Below are 22,033 nucleotides of genomic sequence, written 5' to 3'. Positions count from 1 at the left end.
TAGAAGGAAAAGAAACAAACATTTACATAGCTTCCTTGAAGAAAATTGTAGAGCTAGGGCACGATAATGAAATCATAGAGCAAGGGCAGGACATGACAACAAGATCACAGAACACGGGAATAGAGATCATAAGGGCATGAAATGGCAACAAAATCATAGAGCAAGGTCATGACAATGAAATTGCAGAGCAAGGGAACAACAATGAAATTCAAAGATCACAAAGGCATACCAACCAAATCGCAGAGCGAGGGCATGACAACAAAATGTAGAGATACACAATAACGAAATCGTAGTGCAAGGGCACAAAAATGAAATATAGAGATCATAGCAATGAAATGCACCAATGACAATGGCATGACAAGGTTTATAGCTCTCCACCCTCGTTTGGAGCTCTCCACTCTGTTTCACCCACAACTCTCCACCACAATCAAAATAAATGGGGAATGATTTATGTCATGTTTTTTTTTGTTATACTCATGTGGCTGTCACAATCATGACGCCAACATTGGCACTGCAATGACATTGGGGACAATTACCAAAAAAAAATATGAAAATTACCACAAATTACATCGTTGTCACAAATTGTCATCACAATTTGATCCCAAATATTGTAGTGACAAAATTAGGGCTAGAATAAGTCATCCAATAGAAAAATAACAATTGACACCTTTACATTAGTCAATTCATTCTTGGCTTTGAGGATGTTCCCTCCAAAAACCCCCATGGAGGCATTGCCCCTTGACCCCACCTTGTATTGTGACAGAGAGTGCACTTAAGGTGCTACCCCAGGATCCTGCAAGGGGCACTACCCCTTGATCCCATTTGGGGGGTGTTGTCCCCAAACCCTCATAGTAATAATCTAGGGGAAAACTATGCCAAATAAAGTGAGAGAAATTAACCTCCAAGTCTATTTAGGCACTACATCATAACATGGAGAGCATGTTGGGAGGTTATGATATGGTGGTGTCTTGTTGATTTGTCTCTACCTAGAATGAATGAAGGGTTACTGTGAATGGGATAAGCTTTTAGGTTAATGAATAGGTGATTATAAAGGCTATATGGTTTTCTACTGAAGGACACAGATGCAAAAAACTTAGTAAAACTTTGGACTAGGAAAGCTTCAGGCATTTTTTTGGGATCCCCCAAGGAGCATCTTGTGAAGAGGCATGGTGGTTACAACTATGAAGACCCCCCTAATATTTTGCCCCACATCTACCATATCATCACAAAACATTTCACCTTGGAAGGTAAGTTCATTGTCTTCTACTTTTATCACCTTCCTTTCCTAAATCACCTTTGGAATAAGAATTTTATTTCTTTTTTCTTTTTTCCTTTGCACTCCATGGAAAGTAACGTGGAATCCATTAAAGAGACTAAATCCATAGGAAAGGAGTTTGTTATGTTGCACTAGAGTCTTATTTATATATTGTATAAGATTCACTTGACCCTTTATCCCTTGGTTAATGTGTTATTTAAAGTTGTGTCACATAATGAGGCCTCCCCATCTAGTTTGACATAGCACATTACTCTCCCCTCCAGTTGGTACTAGTAGGAATAGTTGTCGTAAAATCCCTTCAAAAAAGAGGGCATTTCTCCTACTTTTGATCCCAAGGATTTCACAATGAAAGGAATTGAGAGCCCCCCAATGGAAGCCCAACCGTTGAAAAAAGGCAAGGAAGTGATTTTTAACATTAAATCATATGATAGTATTGAAACTCCCAGAGCCCATAGGTTGAACCAAATGGAAAAGGAAAAAGGGAAAAATGCTCTTAAAGCTACTGAGTCCACCGTATTAGAAGCATATGATGAACATTGTATAGATGAGTCTTCCTAACACTATTAGTTTTGAGAAATAACTCTCCCCCCCTTCCGATCAAGGACACAACTTCTGGGTACTCCATTACCCCTCCCCTTTCCCTTCTCCATGGTACCAGTGATAATCCTCCCCAAATTGTGGTCCTAAGCCCCACCTCTAACCCACCCCCCACCCTCTGCTCCTATAGTTTTTCGCTGAGGAGGAGATGAAGCTTGAATCCATCTAATAAATAATGCATCTAATAATGATCCTTAGTTAGGCATATTCATAATAACTAATAAATAATTATCCTCCATTTTCATAGATCTTTAGGAAATAGACTAAAAGTCTAAACCACCATCATGGATCAAACTAGTGCTTTGCATGTTATGATGAACAAATTCAAAATCAAGACTAACACCCCTTATAAGGATAACTAGGGAGAATTCGTAAACTAATGAAATGAGAGAGGAATGAGGGTAAATCTAATGGGAGCATAACCCCATGTCAAAATGAACCAAAAAATGTAACATAAATAATTTTGTGACAAGAAAGTTGAGGATATCTATCAAATGGTAACTACCATAGTTCTAGATGAAGGAACTCGTCTTAAACCAAAATGAAGATTAGGATCAATTTATATGAGTGCCCCCAATGACACTACTTGAGAATACTAAGAAGGTGACAAACAAAAGAAAAACATCTTTAAACTAAAGATGTAGAAGACAATAATCTACATAAGCCCTCTTAAACAATGAATAGATGGAAAATAAAATCAAAACATCTATTAGTCAAGGATGCAAATACACATGAATATGTACTCAACTATACAAGAACAAATTTCTAGTTGAAAATACAAGCGCCAATTGCATATAAAACAGATCAACTGTAAAACCAAGGAAGCATCAACATGAACAATAGAAACAACTCCATAATGTTGAAGAAAAGGGCATGACATGCCTATTGACATGGTGTCACTAAAAATGAAATAAAAGCAAGGTATTTGTGAAGAGAGCATGACCTTGGCATGTATATGATGCAAAATTTGATTCAACCTCTACTGTCATGATTGGTCCATACAAGCTTCTATTTATGGCTTGAAGAAAAATCTTTGGCTTCCATTTGTATGGAATGAGAATGATAGAACCTGTAAATTTGATTCTTTTGACAGATTTGATCTTCAATACTTGAAAAAAAAAGATTCATTTATTTTCCTAGCACTTTCTTTGATATTGTGTAAAATTTTGCAACTATAACTACACAAGAGGTCTAGCTAGGAAATGCCAAAAAAAAAACAAAAAAAAACACATATCTTCAAAAAATAAAATAGAATAGTTTGATGGAAAAATAAGCTCATTCGATTGAAATATGCATAATAATGCACAACTTATACAATGCTAGAAACCACCACTTGCAAGAAAAATTATAGTGAATTTAAAACACAACTGACACTGATACCGGTAAAATTATCAGTTCACAAGAGATCCTTTACTCATGAGCAGTTGACTATGAAATACATCTAACAATGATCCTTGGTTAGGCATATGCAAAAGAATTAACAAACATTATCCTCCATTTCCATAGAAACTGAGGAAATAAACTTAAAGCATAACCACAAATCATGGATCATAATAAAGCTTTGCATATTATGATGAACAGACTAAAAATTAACAGTAACATTGCCCATCTCTAAAATGCACATTTGGATTGAGGCCATGAATGCCCAATAGTGGTATGTCTAGCAGATGAGTTGTTCCCCTCTTCTTAGGTGATTTGAATTCATTGAACAAGATATTATGGCTTTTAGCAATGATATCATGGAAAACTTACACAACTTACTTCACTGATACAGCCCGAAACCATGGTTTACTACTGTATTTCCTCCATCAACCACAAGGTTATGCCCACTTACAAACTTGGACTCCTCATTGGCCAGATACAAAGCAGCCTCTGCAATATCTTGTGCCCTGAGTGTATGATTCTTCAAATTGGCCATCTTGTTACATAATGCCTCCCAATTGGTTGTTTTCTCTTCCAGACTCATAGAAGAATCTCCGAGTAATTTTAATACAAAATCAGTGGCTAGGCCAGCAGGGGAAACACAATTCACTCTGATACCATATTTTCCCATGTCGGCGGCACCTTGTTTAGTGAGTCCAATGACTGCATGCTTAGAAGCCGTGTATGCATATGGACCCAATCCACCTTGTATTCCCATAATACTGGCTGTAGAAATTATGCACCCAGTTTTGTTTGGAACCATAACACGGCTTGCATGTTTGATTCCATGCATTACTCCTTTTATGTTTACATTCATCACGTGTTGAAACTCTTCCATGTCGCACTCTATCGCCCTTCTACTTTTCCTTTCAGTGGTTGCTGCATTATTATACATAATGTCCAATCTGCCATGTTTTTCCATGGCCAAATCCACAGCTGCACTCACATCTTCTTCTTTGCTCACATCACAATGGGCGTATGTGACATCTGAGGAAAATGTCTGACCAACCTTTTTAATAATGTCAGCCACAATAACTTTGGCACCATGTTTTGTAAAGAGCCCAACTGCAGCTTCTCCTATTCCTGATGCGCCACCTGTGATTATTGCAACCTTTCCTTCTAATCTGCATATAATCAATTAACCATCAACACAACTGAAAAATAACAATGATATGGACTGTGTTAACTAAAATATGGATCAATGTGTTTTACTGAAAAACTACAAAGTTAAATTCTGATAGCAATATCACAATGAAATTTAAGGTATGAAACATGGAAGATGTAGATTCTGAAACAGAGGAAACAGGGTAAACATCAGAATATAAAAATAACACAATTTTTACACACTAAAAAATGAGTCTTTTATTCATTTCTTTCAATAGTCTTTTATTCATTTCTTTGAATACATATTGCCTCTGTTATGAGGGCTTACACAATGGCCACTGGCTAACTAGCTGACTGGATTACTTATATTCAATTTTTTAAATTTCATAAAAGAGGGGAAAAGCATGGTAATGTAGTTTTTAAATTAATTATAAAATTATTAAAAGGTGAATCCCATCGACTGGGTAGATGCTGCCTACACAATGCAGGCTGTTACACTTCTATTCTGCAGCTTGGAATCAATAACCTGACATCTCTATCCAGAGATGATGTCTCCTAAAAATAGTTGATTCTAATTGTTTTCACTTTTATGCATTCAACATGCATAGTTTAATGCATCTCCTAATCTCGCAAACAATAATTAAAATTTATAAATTATGCATAGCATAACAAATAAATGCCTAGGACTTAATAAGTATTATCTCTCCAAAGCATTGTACGAAAACTATGCATGGCACTGCATGTGCAACAACATGTGCATGGAAATCAATTTAGTTCATGCAGCAGTGATCTAGCAGATTAACTCGACGGTAGAACCGGGAGTGGAGCAGCAGTCCCTACAAAAGGTTCATAAATCTGAGATATAAAATATAAAAGGTTCATAGATAATCGTGTTCTATTTATTCTCACGAGAAATAGGTTTGTGTGGATCACGTGGCTCAATAAGTTTGACTCAAAATGCCACACAATTGAATTCTTATAGTAGTATCACAATTTAACTTGTCAAAAATATGTCAGACTTATCAATTAATGGACTTCACAGGGACTTTCTCATGAATAACTCATAAGATATGAACTGCCCTAACCAATATAAAACATGAAATCTAAAGTATGCAATATGAAAGGTAAGTAGATAGTTGTGTTTTATTTATTCTTCTAAGAGATGAGTTTGTGTGGATCACTGGTCATGAAACATTGGTCAATAAGTTTGACTCAAAATACTACATAGTTGAATCTTAATAGTAATATTACAATTTAAGTTGTTCAAAAATATATCCTACTTATCAATCGATGAGCTTAACCAACTTTCTAATGAATAATTCATAAGATAGAATACTTGTTGAAGGTTTTGCAAATGGAATCGCCTGCAGAGAGTTTAACCATGGAAGAAATTCCAGAGTTGAGGTTTGGAAACATAGTACTAGGATGAGTGACCTCCTAATAAGTTCCCCAATTGTTCTATTCATTCTCATGAAAGATAAATCCACTGAACTACTACTCATGAAACACGAACCAAAAAAATTAATTCAAAATACAACAAAATTGAATCTTAATAACAATACTAAGAATGAACATAAAATGTTTCCAAGACTGATATAAATCCTTTAAAATATAAGTGGAAATCAGCTATCTAACGAAGAAGGAAAAAAAACCTTCTGCTTAGATTAGCTGCTATCGTTTTTGCCATGGTGATTTGTGGTTGCTATCCCTTACGAAATTGCTGGACACAGAAGATTCAGAGGCTGAAATGTGGCGTACAACAAGAGAAAACCTCTGTTAATACTTATAGTAAATCGATGAAGTTACCAATTTAAAGGAAGAGATTCCAAGCTCAGCTAAAGACAACGCTTAGTGCGATCTATTATTATTATTATTATTGTGATCTGAAATATTTAATTAGATTAAATATTTATAGGGAGGTTTAAGCTTCCTTCCGTTATATAAAGGTGGGGTTCTATGAAGGGACTTCAACTTTTATTTTCAAGAAATAAGAGGTCTCAAGAAGAAAATAAATTGTTAAGGATTATTTAGAATCTCCTTTACAAATATAGGAGCTCCTATATTTTAGGAATTTTAGGACTTTATATTTGAACACAAACAAATTATGGTAGGGCTAGAATCTACCTCACAAGCATAAGAAATTTATCTGTCAGTTACTATTCGTCTAAAAATTAAAATTCTTCCAAAACAATCTCATTGAAATAAAATTTTAGAAAGAAAATCAAATATATATATATTTTTAAAATAAATTTATATCAAATTCATTTTTAATTTATTTTTACTTTTGTCTTTGTCTTTGATATAGTTGACAATAGAATATTTTAGAATGTAGAATCTTTTGTATTAGGTAGCTCCAATGTTGTTGTTTATAATTTCTTACCATCAAGATTTCAACTTCAATTTTCATACTTAATTTTATTACAAGCTTCCTTGAATTTCAAAGCTTAATTTTTAAAGCAAAGCTACAGACAAATTTTAGGATCCCCTAGTCTCTCTAGCCAGCCCAACTACCAAGAAAGATTCTTCAATCAAGTCAAAACTTGATGTAGTCTTGCTTCACCCACCATAGCCCTTAAAACACCACAAAGGCTCTTAACCTCAAAATTTTGAACTAATCCTTGTAGAGGTGTGAAGGTATTACCAAATAATTCAACTCAACCATCTAGGGGTGTTAGAAGTCTCACTTGGCTCATTGTCTCATCAGATTTCGTTAATTTTTAACAATAGGCCCAAAAGGCTACTAGCCCCAATTAGGTCTCCTACAGCGAGAAAATAGGGATTTTCTCCCAATCCTTCCAAAGTAACCCTACAAATTTTCTTAGGATTCTTGGATCATCTACCAAAATCTCAAGGATTTTTTGTGTCTTGGGGTCACCACCTTCCGTACAGTACCCTAACTTAGTTTGAGTGAATTTAAGGGTTTTAGGGGTCTAACTGGTTGTTTTGCAAATTTGGAAGTTTGAGACTATCAATTGAATTGGTATGAACACATCCTCTTCACCATACCTTTGCAATACTCCTATCTTCAATTCCCAAGTGTAATCATGGCTCTAGCTATCCACCTCTGTAAGTTATGTTGATTACACCTTGGCCTTCCCTAGCCAGACTCACCATAGGCTCGCCTAAGGAAAAACTTTGAAAATGGCTTCCCCGCATTTGAGGGCCCAAGATTATTTACATAGATAGTAAATGGAGTCTACTCACTATTCCCAAGAGGTTGTACAGAATGAATAGTGGGAAAGTGAGTTAGAGCCCCATCTTTGCCAATTGCCTGGATAGGACCAACAATAGTGCAAGAAAAAGATATTTACAAAAAGAAAGTAAAGGTGCACAAAATACCTATCTAATACCACACATAATCAAGAAAATGTCTAAGCTACACACATCAGGTATCACGATAACAAATTCAATCTTCTAGCTAACCACTGTCATAAAAAATGCACAAATTTTCTTATAATTACTTCAAAACTCCAATGTTAGAACTTCTATGTCCGTACAATGGGTGTCCAACTCTGTATTCTAGCTAGGGAATTCCTTTTATAGTGTGGTTGGGTGGTTTTTTTCCCCTTAGGGCTCTTTTCCATCTAGTTGCAACTTTTTGACAATGTTGCTCAAGCAAGTTTTCAAAGTTGCAAAGTTGCACAATGCAACTTTTACATCTTTTTGACAATTTTTTTGCAACTTAGCCAAATGAACTCCAATGCTTCCCAAGCTTAACCAAAGACCTCAACTAAGGTTAAAAACATCATCGTAACAAATCCTAGATCCTACCAACCTCATGATGATGTCATTAGCATCTGTGTGCAATCAAGGGCTTTTACATCTTGTTGATCCCTAATTGCACTTACAAGTATCCTAGGACTCTTCAATTCATACCCTATTGTATTTCTACCATGGTCCACATGACCTTATGCAAAACATGAGCAAAAATGCCCAACAGGCACACACACACACAAAAAAAAAAAACTTGGATTGACCAATCAATCCTTGGATGCTCTTGTACTATCCCCCCCTCTGCACACCCTTTAAGGTACATGAGGAGAAATCAAAGACAAATCAATGCCCAAATTCTTGAATTTATCTTCCTCTACCCATATGGCTTCAAATTCTAGTTGTTACTTCCACTGTATTAGATGATCCATATATACCTTATGCCTAGTTGATTTCTTCACCCTGGATTACAAGATCCTCTCTACTTGTAGTTGAATCTTGGGAGGCAAGACTCTAGCACTTACATCCCCCAATATCTCCTGGATATTTCGGTTCACATCTGTCAATGGTCCTTTGTATTTGACTAAGTCATCCACATTGAACACTGTTGAAATACTCAACTTTTCTGGAAGTTCCACCTTGTATGCATTATTAGGATATAAGGGTTCATGTGGAGCACTACTTGTGAAACACAAGTTAATGAATTTGACTCAAATTATTACACAATTGAATCGTGATAGTAATATCACAATTTCACTTATTTTGGAAAAATATATCCTACTTATCAATTAACAAGCTTAAGGGGATTTCTAATGATTACTTCATAAGGAACACCACTTGCTAAAGGTTTTGCAAATGGGGTGACAAGAATGGTGGGTTAACCATGAAGGAAACTTTGTACATAAGTGCTCTTGAAATGGAGTAGTACTGGGATGGGTGACCTACCAAAAGTCCTTGTACTCAACCTCTATAAGCATCACCTAGTTGGAATGATTGTTAAGTGTTGTATCAATTATTGTGAAATATGAGTTTGTGGAATCACTACTCATGAAATATAGGTTAGTACGGTTGACACAAAATATTACAAATTTGAATCTTGATAGAATTGTCATAGACAAATACACATAGGAGTGTTTTGAATACTAACATAAATATTTTAAAGAATTTGATAAAATCAACTATCCAAAAAGAAATATCTTCTTCTTAGATTAGCTACTATCATTGCCATGATCATGTTTGGTTGCTATGCCTTTGTAAAATTCCTAGGCAAAAAAGATTTAGAGGCTGAAATATGACATGCACTATAAGAAAACATCTCTTTACAGTACACTATAGATGTAATTTCATCTATTTTTGTTAATCAATTTTTACATTTGTTCTACAGATCACATGTTTTATTATGAAGCTTACATATGTATGCTTGGGTACCAATTTAAATAAAGTAGATCCTTTTGTATCCATGGCATGGGGTGGATAACATCGTATCAAAATAATTCTTGTTATTATAAGCAAGGAAACATATATGTTAACTGTGAGGCATGTGTATGTGATGCAAGTGTGAACATACACATTTAAATGATTTGATGAGGTGCAGACAACAAAAATCAATAATTGTAGAGGCTCAACAGTTCTATACTTTGTGTTGATTTTAATTTCATCTTTTTGCTAGTGATCCTTTTTCTATTGGAAGTGAGTCTTATTATATTTCTACGGCATGACCATCCTGGCAGTGAAAGCTACCAACAATTTTTTTTTTCATATCATAGTGAGCATTTCAGGCAATTAGCCTTATTGTGCAAAATCGCCTTACCTGATTTTTTTATTTCTTGAGAATTATCTTCTCCGAAGTTTTTCCAATTTTCCTTTTCTCCATATAAATTCTAGTGTTGATGGTGTTCATGTTTCCATTCTTCTATGCTTATCTTTACATTAGTGATTTACTATATTATAAACTACATATCTTAAGTGGTGGTTGTTGTTTGTTAAGTATTAATTGGAAGATCAAAAGTTTTTAAAGGTGAGCGGGAATAACAGATTCAACCCCCTCTTAATTATTTGACATGATCAACAAAAACCACAATTTGAAAGACAAATTACTACAAATAACATATAGATAACATTACTAATGATAAATCATTAGTTAATAAGAGATCATTTATGCATGAGAGGTTGACTATGAAATGTATCTAATAATGATCCTTAGTTAGGCATATGCATAATAACTTATAAATGAGTATCCTCCATTTTCATAGAACTTAAGGAAATAGACTAAAAGTCTAAACCACCATCTGTAAATCATGGATCAAACTAGTGCTTTGCATGTTACAATGAACAAATTCAAAATTAACACTAACACCCCTTATAAGGATAACTAGGGAGAATTTGTAAACTAATGAAATGAGAGAGGAATGAGGGAAAATCTAATGGGAGCAAAACCCCATGTCAAAATGAACCAAAAAATGTAACATAAAAATGTTGTGACAAGAAAGTTGTGGATATCTATCAAATGGTAACTACCATAGTTATGAATGAAGGAACTCATCTTAAACCAAAATGAAGATTAGGATCAATTTGCATGAGTGCCCCCAATGACACTACTTGAGAATACTGAGAAGGTGACAAACAAAAGAAAAGCATCTTTAAACTAATGATGTAGAAGACAATAATCTACATAAGCCCTCTTAAACAATGAATAGATGGAAAATAAAAGAAAAAAATCTATCAGTCAAGGATGCAAATATGTTGTAATGTCCCCTCTTTAGTTCGACATGACATTGATCATGGATTTTGCCTATTCCAGACTCTCGTAGGCAAATGGTGTGGAGAGAGAGTCAATTCTGTGGATCAGATGGTCATATCTTGCTCTTGAAGAAGTGTTAAGAGGTTATATTTTATTATTTTGTGTTATTGGGGCCTACATGTTATAATTTTAAGTTGAGTTGCACTTTTTATTTTATAAAATTACTTTATTATAAAAAGTGCATTATAATGAGATTTTATAAAGGATGTTTCTAGAAGTTCTAGAAAAAGTGCATTGTAATGTTTTTATAAAGGATGTTTCTAGAAGTTCTAGCAACTTCTTAGAAAAGTGAATAAATAGAGGGTTGGGCCTCTCATTTTGGACATGCTTGGATTTGAGATTTCTTCTACTTCCTCCATTGTGGAGAAAATTTGTAGTCTCCTGGGTCTGCAAATTATTATTTGATCTTTGGGAACGAATCACTCCCTTGGATTGGCGACTTTGAGGGTGTGAAATATCACCTGAATTGTTGCATTTGAGGAGTTGGTAATTCAGCCATCTCATTTGGACTTCATTGAGATTCAGTTATAAGGGTTTACTTTGGTTGGAATAAGGGTTTCAGTTGTGCCCTAGCATTTGTGGATTGATTAACAGGGTTTGAAGACACAGTTGTGCATTATTTTCAGATTGCCAGTCCAGGGTTTGGACCCACGTTTTTGCTCATAACTCCTAATTGGCTTGACGGATGAATTTCATATTTTAGGGGGTTATTCAACAACCCTAGGTGCCCAGATTTATTGCTTTTGGAGTGACAAAAAAAATGCTGCAATATTTTTTATCCAGCAGCCGTACCAGGCCGTACCTGTACGGCCCTGTCAGTTGGGCAGCAGCAGCAATTTTGTGAGTCGGTTTGGGGCAGATTATGAGGTCTTCGTGTGGCATTAATTCAGCATTCATATCCGACAAAATTGGAGCTATTCCAGGTGCACAAATTGAAGTTTTGATTGCCAAAATATTGCATGTTATGGATTAGAACAGTCAGCACTGTCATTGCATAAATAGTTATTTCCAGTCATTAATAACTGTTGTAAAAGTTTCATCATTTGCATTCCAAATCTGAACTAGGTTATTGTTCATGTCATAACATTGCATTGTCAAGAGCTTGATGTATTAGAAGTGCATAGTTGTGATAGTCTCTCATTGTAATCAGTTCTATTTGCTGTCATAAAATCAGAATTGCATTGGACTTCATATTTGAGTTTCATATTGTCATCTATCTCTTAGATTGGTAGTGTTATAATCTGGAATTGTTGCTCATACATTATTGGCATCATATATTGAGGTTTTCTTGTACAACAATTAGTAATATTGCAGCCTTATTCGGTTACATGCCAACTGTTTGACAAAATTCCTAAGTCCAGTTTGAGGGTTTCAGTGGCCTTTATAGTAAGGGTCATTACAATGGTATCAGAGCTATAAGTCCTGCCATCCTGTGGAGGTCTTATAGGGAATTTGGAACAGCTGGATAGAAGGGAAAGTGTTTGACGAAATGTCAAAACACTAAAATCAGAACATTTATGTTTGAGCATGCGACAGAGGCTTTATAATTTCCGCAATACCAAAGCAAGACAAGATAGGATATCAGACCTGCAGAGCGAACAGTCTAGCTCATCAGTACAGGTGGATATAGAATCCAGTCATACAGACACAGGGGAGGTATTCTTTGATCAAGACTATGACTACAATATGGATAGAGGCGGGAATGCTAGTCCAGATCAGCGAGAGGAAAGATTTTTACAGTTATTAGACACCTTGGCACAGGGACAACGATTAGCCGAACAAAGAGCACAGGAACAAAATCAGAGAATGGAGTTTATGAAGCAGATGATGGCTTGTCAAATGGGGTTGAACGCTAACATAGGTGGAGGAAATAATCAGAATGGTAACAATCAGAATGGGAATAATCAGGATGGGATACATAATGGAGGCGAACAAATTGGGAACAATTTCGGTCATGCACCCCAGCAAGCTAGGACAGTGAGTTCGAGACCTATGATTCCCACGTTCCTTCCTAGAGCTCCAGAGCAGCCAATACCAGAACCCCAGATCACTGACATACAGGATCAGCTGAGGAGAGATTGGGAAGCAGGAGGTCCAGATTTTACAGCTGCAATCACCTTTAGAGAGTATATGGATGTGCGGATGAAGCATATGCCCCGTGGACATGACAGGACTCAGAGCTATGAGCTACGAAAGAAAGTAGGGAAACTTCAGTTACCATATTATGATGGCTCGGGGAAGTCTACAGCAAGAGCTTGGGTTCAAAAAGTTGACACATACTTTCAATTGAACCCTATGTCTGAGGAAGAAGCTATTAAGTATGCAGCAATTCACCTGGATGGGTTAGCACACGAGTGGTGGCATCATGGTATGATCACTATGGGTCATGCACACATTACCTCATATGTGGAGTTTACGAAGAGACTGATTGAACGTTTTGATAAGAAGGATCCAGAACTCCATTTCAAGGAGTTAGCTCAGCTTAAACAATGGGGATCATTGGAAACATACATTTCAGAATTTTAGAAACTTGCAGTGTTAGTAACAGATGTATCTGAACAGAGGCTATTGGTTTTATTTATGGATGGGCTAGTTGATCCGTTGAGAGGGTGGATTAAAGCTCTCAACCCTCCCACTTTGCAGGAAGCCATTAAGAAAGTTCGTGACATGGATTCCTCTTCAGCTTCTAAAAATAAATTCCAGGCAAAGAGTTTCCCTTCAGGAAAAGATAGGGACAGGAAACCCTTTCATAGAAAGGCACAGCTACCTAAGGAGGAAAGTAAGAGGTTGGACAAGGAGACACTTAATGACTTGCGTAGGAAGAAGCTATGCTTCTATTGCAAAGGCCCGTATGAGTATGGCCATGACTGTCCTATGAGGCCAAAAGGGAAGACCAACCGAGCAATGTGGGCTTATTACGAAGGCTCAGATTCAGATAGTTTAGAACATCATGATGAGGATCCTGATGAAGCAGAGGGAGAGCAAGAGATAGACAGTGCAGGGCAACAACAGGGAATAGAGCTACATTTACAAGAAGCACGACTGTCTAGTATCCAGAGAGAGGGATCTTTCAGACTTCAGGGAGTTTTGGCTGGGCAGAAGGTTATTACATTATTGGACACAGGTGCCACACATAATTTCATTGATGCACGATTCGTGGAGAAGCATGGACTCATTACTGAGGAGTTCGTCCGACTAAGAGTCAAGGTAGCTAATGGATACACTCTTCGTTGTGACAGGATGGTACGAGACCTACCTTTGCGCCTGAACAACTATGAGTTTAAGGCGGACTATCATGTGGTCAACATGGGTGACATGGATATAGTACTTGGAATGCAGTGGCTACATTCATTGAAGGTGGTTACCCTGAGACTAGAGGATATGGAGATACAATTCGAAGTGAATGGTAGGACTCATGTGCTTAAGGCTATCCGTAATGGAGACATCAGGACTATCTCATTTAGGCGGCTGGAGAGATTAACTAGGCATAATGATATAGAGTGGGCAGCAGTTTGTACTTTGACACTTACACAGGAGGAGCAACATAAGACGGAATATCATCCTGATATTCAGAAATTGAGGATTAAGTACGAAAAGGTATTCAGTGAGATTCCACTAGGCAGGCCACTGGACAGAGGCATTAAACATGTTATTGAGCTGGAGGAAGGTGCTAAGCCTATCATGATCACACCATATCGACACCCAAAGCGACTCAAGGATGAGATCGAAAGGACCATCGAGGAGTTGCTAGCTATGGGGCACATCCGACTAAGTAAGTCACCTTTTGCATCTTCTGTTGTTTTGGTAAAAAAGAAGGATGGAACTCTTCGGATGTGTGTTGATTATAGGGAATTAAATAAGAGAACCATTAAGAACAGGTATCCCATTCCTCGCATTGATGAGTTGATAGATGAATTGCATGGGGCTTGTTATTTCACGAAAATTGATTTGAGATCAGGATATCACCAGATCAGAGTCCGTGAACAAGATATTGAGAAAATTGCTTTCAGATGTCATTGTGGGCACTTTGAGTTTGTAGTCATGCCTTTCGGCTTGACCAATGCACCTGCCACTTTCCAGTCCACTATGAACAGAGTTTTCCACCATCAGTTGAGGAAATTCGTGCTGGTGTTTTTTGATGACATTTTGATCTATAGCCGATCATGGCAGGAGCATCTAGAGCATTTGGAGATAGTGTTGAGCATTTTACAGGAGTCCTTGTATGCAAAAGAGTCCAAATGTGACTTAGGGATGACCGAGCTATTATATTTGGGACACATTATTAGTGCAGATGGATCCTGAAAAGATTCGTGCTATTGTTGATTGGCCTCCACCAGAGAACCTTACACAGTTGAGGGGGTTCCTTGGTTTCTATCGCAGGTTTGTCAGTGGCTACTCACGACATGCAGCTCCCATGACAGATCTACTGAAAAAAGGGGAATTTGTGTGGACTCAGAAGGCACATGAGTGTTTTATGAGATTTAAGGAGATAATGACTACGTGCCCAGTTTTAGCATTACCTGATTTCACGAAGCCATTTGAGCTTCAATGTGATGCATATGGAGAGGGAGTAGGTGTTGTACTTATGTAGAATAAGCACCCCATAGCTTATGAGAGCAGGAAGCTTAGAGGCCCCGAGCGTTCATTCAGTATATATGATAAGGAGATGTTGGCCATCATGCATGCTTTGGCCAATTTCAGACAATATCTTGTGGGTAGCAAGTTTTGTATTAAAACTGATCATAACAGTTTGAGGCATTTCTTGGGACAGCAGGACCTGAATGATCGCCAGCAAAAGTGGGTAAGTAAGTTGTAGGCATATGATTTTGACATCTCATATGTCAAGGGAACTCAGAATGTTGTTGCAGATGCTCTTTCTTGAAGGCCACAACTCACTCTTATGGTTCAGATATCAGAGGATTGGCGACACTTGATTATAGCAGAGTATGCCAGGGATACATGGGCCTCTGATATAGTGGAGGGAACAATGATTGATACCAGATACACACTTGTAGATGATTTAATCATTTACAAGAACAGGATTTACCTAGTCCTAGGATCGAAGGTTAAGCAACTGATTTTGAGAGCATTTCACGACTCACCGATAGCAGGCCATCCCGGGTACTTCAAGACTTACAGGTCAGTTCGAGAGCGGTTCACTTGGAAGGGGCTGAAAGCTGATGTTTTGCAGTACGTTCGAGAGTGTCTTGTTTGCCAACAAAACAAACAAGAACACACCTATCCGGCAGGGTTCCTACAGCCACTTCCGATCCCTGACAGGAAGTGGGAGTGCATCTCCATGGACTTTATCACAGGTTTTCCCAAGGTACAAGGACGGGATTGTATTTATGTGGTGGTAGATAGATTAACAAAATATGCTCATTTCTTTCCTATCACCACTACCCACTCAGTAGCTCAGGTGGCAGAGGTTTTCTTTCGAGAGGTTTTCAGATTGCACGGATTGCCTCGGAACATTGTGAGTGACAGGGATAGCCGTTTCATGAGTCATTTTTAGCAGGAGGTATTCCGGTTATGTGGCACGGAGCTTACACCCAACACTAGCTATCACCCACAAACCGATGGTCAGACGGAGATTGTGAACAAATGGGTGGAAGGGTATTTAAGGAATTATGTGGCAGCTCAGCAGCGAGCTTGGGTCAGATGGATATATCTCTGTGAGTATTGTTACAATACTACATATCACATCACTATACAAATGACACCCTTCATGGCACTTTACGGTTATGAAGCACCTAGTTTCTTGGATTTGTTGTTGGGTGACAGCTGGGTACCCAGTGCAGGAGAATTATTACAGGAGAGTAAGGATATAGTTGCTACTCTCAAAGATAATATTGCGAGAGCTCAGAACCAGCAGAAGCAGTATGCAGACCAGAAGAGGACTGAGCGTAGTTTTGAGGTGGATGATATGGTTTACCTCATGTTGCAGCCATATAGGCAATCTACTCTTAAGAAGAGTGGTGCAGAGAAACTCAAGCCACGCTATTACGGACCATTCAGGGTTATCAGACAATTGGTGAGGTGGCTTATGAGTTGGAGCTTCCGGCAGACAGCAGGGTGCACAATGTGTTTCATGTGTCCCACCTCAGGAAGGCATTGGGTCAGAATGTGGTGCCTTCCGCAGTATTACCTCCTTTAGACGATGACGGAAAATTGATTTTAGTGCCAGAATCCATCCTGGAGAGCAGAGAAAAGCAGCTTCGCAGAAGAGTGATCAGAGAATACTTGGTTAAGTGGAAAGATCTACCTGTTGAGGATGCTACTTGGGAGGGGGAAGCTATTTTGCAGCACCTGGCGTTGAGATTGCTTGAGGCCAAGCAATTTCAGGAGGGGCGGACTGTAATGTCCCCTCTTTAGTTCGACATGACATTGATCATGGATTTTGCCTATTCCAGACTCTCATAGGCAAATGGTGTGGAGAGAGAGTCAATTCTGTGGATCAGATGGTCATATCTTGCTCTTGAAGAAGTGTTAAGAGGTTATATTTTATTATTATGTGTTATTGGGGCCTACATGTTATAATTTTAAGTTGAGTTGCACTTTTTATTTTATAAAATTACTTTATTATAAATAGTGCATTATAATGAGATTTTATAAAGGATGTTTCTAGAAGTTCTAGAAAAAGTGCATTATAATGTTTTTATAAAGGATGTTTCTAGAAGTTCTAGCAACTTCTTAGAAAAGTGAATAAATAGAGGGTTGGGCCTCTCATTTTGGACATGCTTGGATTTGAGATTTCTTCTACTTCTTCCATTGTGGAGCAAATTTGTAGTCTCTTGGGTCTGCAAATTATTATTTGATCTTTGGGAACGAATCACTCCCTTGGATTGGCGACTTTGAGGGTGTGAAATATCACCTGAATTGTTGCATTTGAGGAGTTGGTAATTCAACCATCTCATTTGGACTTCATTGAGATTCAGTTATAAGGGTTTACTTTGGTTGGAATAAGGGTTTCAGTTGTGCCCTAGCATTTGTGGATTGATTAACAGGGTTTGAAGATACAGTTGTGCATTATTTTTAGACTGCCAGTCCAGGGTTTGGACCCACGTTTTTGCTCATAACTCCTAATTGGCTTGACGGATGAATTTCATATTTTAGGGGGTTATTCAGCAACCCTAGGCGCCCAGATTTATTGCTTTTGGAGTGACAAAAAAAATGCTGCAATATTTTTTATCTAGCAGCCGTACCAGGCCGTACCTGTACGGCCCTGTTAGTTGGGCAGCAGCAGCAATTTTGTGAGTCGGTTTGGGGCAGATTGTGAGGTCTTCGTGTGGCATTAATTCAGCATTCATATCCAACAAAATTGGAGCTATTCCAGGTGCACAAACTGAAGTTTTGATTGCCAAAATATTGCATGTTATGGATTAGAACAGTCAGCACTGTCATTGCATAAATAGTTATTTCCAGTCATTAATAACTGTTGTAAAAGTTTCGTCATTTGCATTCCAAATCTGAACTAGGTTATTGTTCATGTCATAACATTGCATTGTCAAGAGCTTGATGTATTAGAAGTGCATAGTTGTGACAGTCTCTCATTGTAATCAGTTCTATTTGCTGTCATAAAATCAGAATTGCATTGGACTTCATATTTGAGTTTCATATTGTCATCTATCTCTTAGATTGGTAGTGTTATAATCTGGAATTGTTGCTCATACATTATTGGCATCATATATTGAGGTTTCGTTGTACAACAATTAGTAATATTGCAGCCTTATTCGGTTACATGCCAACTGTTTGACAAAATTCCTAAGTCCAGTTTGAGGGTTTCAGTGGCCTTTATAGTAAGGGTCATTACATATGTATGAATATGTACTCAAGTATTCAAGAACAAATTTCAAGTTGAAAACATAAGCACCAATTGTATATAAAATAGATCAACTGTAGAACCAAGGAAGCATCAACATGAACAATAGAAACACCTCCATAATGTTGAAAAAAAGGGGCATGACATGTCTATTGACATAGTGTCAGTAAAAATGAAATAGAAGCAAGATGTTTGTGAAGAGAGCATGACCTTGGCATGTATATGATGCAAAATTGGATTCAACCTCTACTGTCATGATTGGTCCATACAAGCTTCAACTTATGGATTGAAGAAAAATCTTTGGCTTCCATTTGTATGGAATGAGAATGATAGAAAGTAAAAATTTGATTCTTTTGAAAGATTTGATCTTCAATACTTGAAAAAAAAAAAATCATTTATTTTCCTAGCACTTTCTTTGATCCCGTGTAGAATTTTGCAGCTATAACTACACAAGAGGTCTAGCTAGGAAATGCCAAAAAAAAAAAAAACAAGCAAAAAAAACATATCTTCAAAAAAATAAAATAGAATAGTTTGATGGACAAATAAGTTCATTCGATTAAAATATGCATAATAATGCATGACTTATACAATGCTAGAAAGAACAACTTACAAGAAAAATTATAGTGAATAACACACGGTTGACACTGATACCGGTAAAATTATCAGTTCACAAGAGATCCTTTACTCGAGCAGTTAACTAGGAAATACATCTAACAATGATCCTTGGTTAGGCATATGCAAAAGAATTAACAAGCATTATCTTCCATTTCCATAGAAATTGAGGAAATAAACTTTAAGGATATCCACAAATCATGGATCATATTAAAACTTTGCATATATGATGAACAGACTAAAAATTAACACTAACATTGCCCATCTCTAAAATGAGCTAGATAATAAGGTTGTTCTTGAAATTTAAGCTCTATTTGCATAAGGTCTCTCCTCATGGTGAAGTAGAAATTAGAAAGTATAGAGAGATTTATAAGAGCATAGCAAAGAAAACTTGAGTCTAGAGTTTTTCTCATAAACAAACAGACATAACGAAGGAAAATATTTTCAAAAGAAAATGTTTCCATCACATAATCTTTACCCTCATCATGGTATTGCATCATTAAAATGGTAAGGAATGAGGCATGAATCAATATATGAATCAAATATGTGTAAGTTGATCTTTCAAGATGATGACATGAGCTTCTTTTGGTACATCATACAATGAAATGCACATTTGGATTGAGGCCATAAATGCCCAATGGTGGTATGTCTAGCAGATGAGTTGTTCCCCTCTTCTTAGGTGATTTGAATTTTGACATTTCCACATTGAACAAGATATTATGGCTTTTAGCAATGATATCATGGAAAACTTACACAACTTACTTCACTGATACAGACCCAACCCATGGTTTACTACTGTATTCCCTCCATCAACCACAAGGTTATGCCCACTTACAAACTTGGATTCCTCATTGGCCAGATACAAAGCAGCCTCTACAATATCTTGTGCCCTGAGTATATGATCCTTCAAATTGGCCATCTTGTTACATAATGCCTCCCAATTGGTTGTTTTCTCTTCTAGACTCATAGAAGAATCTCCGATCAATTTTAATACAAAATCAGTGGCTAGGCCAGCTGGGGAAACACAATTCACTCTGATACCATATTTTCCCATCTCGGCAGCACCTTGTTTAGTGAGTCCAATGACTTCTATTCTGTAGCTTGGAATCAATAACCTGAGATCACCATATAGAGATGATGCCTCCTAAAAATAGTTGATTCTAATTGTTTACACTTTTATGCATTCAACATGCATTTGTTTAATGCATCTCCTAATCCTGCAAACTATAATTAAAATTCATAAATTATGCGTAGCATAACAAATAAATGCCTGGGACTTAAATAAGTATTATCTCTACAAAGCATTGTACGAAAACTATGCATGGCACTGCATGTGCAACTACATGTGCAAGAAAATCAATTTAGTTTATGCAGCAGTGAATTGGCAGATTAACTCGATGGTAGAACTGGGAGTGGAGTAGCAGTTCCCTATAGAAGGTTCACAAATCTGAGATATAAAATATAAAAGGTCCATAGATAATTGTGTTCTATTTATTCTCAAGAGAAATAGGTCTGTGTGGATCACGTGGTTCAATAATTTTGATTCAAAATGCTACACAGTTGAATCCTAATAGTAGTATCACAATTTAACTTGTCAAAAATATGTCATACTTATCAATTAATGGACTTCGTAGGGACTTTCTCATGAATAACTCATAAGATATGAACTGCCTTAACCAATATAAAACAAGAAATCTAAGGTATGCAATATGAAAGGTAAGTAGATAGTTGTGTTTTATTTATTCTTATGAGAGATGGGTTTGTGTGCATCACTACTCATGAAACATTGGTCAATAAGTTTGACTCAAAATACTACATAGTTAAATCTTAATAGTAATATTACAATTTAACTTGTTCAAAAAAATCTCCTACTTATCAATTGATGAGCTTAACCAACTTTTTGATGAATAGTTCATAAGATAGAATACTTGTTGAAGCTTTTTCAAATGGAATCACATGCAGAGAGTTTAACCATGGAAGAAACTCCAGAGTTAAAGCGTTGGAAACATAATACTAGGACAAGTGACCTCCTAGAAAGTTTTCGTACTTCAGTACTAATTGTTCTATTCATTCTCATTAAAGATAGCTCCACCTGAACTACTACTCATGAAACATGAACCAAAAAAATTAATTCGAAATACAACAAAATTGAATCTTAATAACAATATTAAGAATGAACATAAAATGTTTCCAAAACGGATATAAATCTTTTAAAATATAAGTGGAAATCAGCTATCTGACGAAGAAGGCAAAAAAAACCTTCTGCTTAGATTAGCTGCTGTCGTTTTTGCCATGGTGATTTGTGGTTGCTATCCCTTACAAAATTGCTGGATGCAGAAGATTAAGAAGAAATGTGACGTACAACAAGAGAAAATGTCTGTTAATACTTATAGTACATTGCAAATAGTCATTCGACGTGCTTTGAAAATCGATATTCCAAATTTTGTCTTGCTTAGTAAATCGATGAAGTTCCCAATTTAAAGGAAGAGATTCCAAACTCAACTAAAGACAACGCTTAGTGCAACTTTCCATGTCTTCCATGTAGGCAGTTTATTATTATTGTGATCTGAAATATTTAATTAGATTAAATAAGGGCAAGATTTTATAAGGTGGTTTAAGCTTCCTTCAGTTATATAAGGGTGGGGTTTTATGATGGGACTTAACTTTTATTTTCAAGAAATAAGAAGTC

General features: G+C 36.7%; 2 protein-coding genes across 3 annotated transcripts; both read right to left on the bottom strand.

Annotated features, from left to right (window-relative positions):
• Window positions 1–3,417: 3,417 nt before the first annotated feature.
• Window positions 3,418–6,164, bottom strand: LOC149575649 (short-chain dehydrogenase reductase 2a-like). The gene is made up of 2 exons (XM_089812245.1): window positions 6,052–6,164; window positions 3,418–4,419 (listed from the first exon to the last, which is right to left on the bottom strand). Exons 1-2 carry the CDS (start codon window positions 6,084–6,086, stop codon window positions 3,636–3,638), a joined length of 819 nt encoding a protein of 272 aa, XP_089668371.1. The 5' UTR covers window positions 6,087–6,164; the 3' UTR covers window positions 3,418–3,635.
• Window positions 6,165–19,872: 13,708 nt separating this feature from the next.
• LOC149575648 (short-chain dehydrogenase reductase 2a-like) lies at window positions 19,873–21,697 on the bottom strand. Of its 2 annotated transcripts, none has more exons than XR_016359702.1 (2): window positions 21,604–21,686; window positions 19,873–20,568 (listed from the first exon to the last, which is right to left on the bottom strand). XR_016359702.1 is itself a non-coding variant. In XM_089812244.1 (2 exons), the coding sequence occupies exons 1-2, from the start codon at window positions 21,636–21,638 to the stop codon at window positions 20,108–20,110; spliced, it is 387 nt and encodes a 128-aa protein (XP_089668370.1). In that variant the 5' UTR covers window positions 21,639–21,697; the 3' UTR covers window positions 19,873–20,107. The 2 variants fall into 2 exon arrangements, 1 of the variants encoding a protein (XP_089668370.1); XM_089812244.1 differs by having other exon boundaries at window positions 19,873–20,459; window positions 21,604–21,697.
• Between the last annotated feature and the right edge of the window lie 336 nt (window positions 21,698–22,033).

Source organism: Cupressus sempervirens, chromosome 2 (genome assembly GCF_028749045.1).
Source record: "Cupressus sempervirens isolate cs-2001-9-10 chromosome 2, ASM2874904v1, whole genome shotgun sequence".
NCBI classification, from domain to species: Eukaryota; Viridiplantae; Streptophyta; class Pinopsida; order Cupressales; family Cupressaceae; genus Cupressus; species Cupressus sempervirens.
Note: the sequence above shows the minus strand (reverse complement) of the source record. Positions and strands in the feature narration are given on the sequence as shown.

What these genes read in the sequence shown, in the direction of transcription:
- LOC149575648 (XM_089812244.1), bottom strand. Translation starts at nt 21,638, where the DNA reads ATGGCAAAAACGACAGCAGCTAATCTAAGCAGAAG. An exon ending in GCAGCTAATCTAAGCAGAAG is followed by an intron (nt 20,460 to 21,603) that starts GTTTTTTTTGCC and finishes TGGTGATCTCAG; the next exon opens with GTTATTGATTCCAAGCTACA.
- LOC149575649 (XM_089812245.1), bottom strand. Translation starts at nt 6,086, where the DNA reads ATGGCAAAAACGATAGCAGCTAATCTAAGCAGAAG. An exon ending in GCAGCTAATCTAAGCAGAAG is followed by an intron (nt 4,420 to 6,051) that starts GTTTTTTTTCCT and finishes GATTATATGCAG; the next exon opens with ATTAGAAGGAAAGGTTGCAA.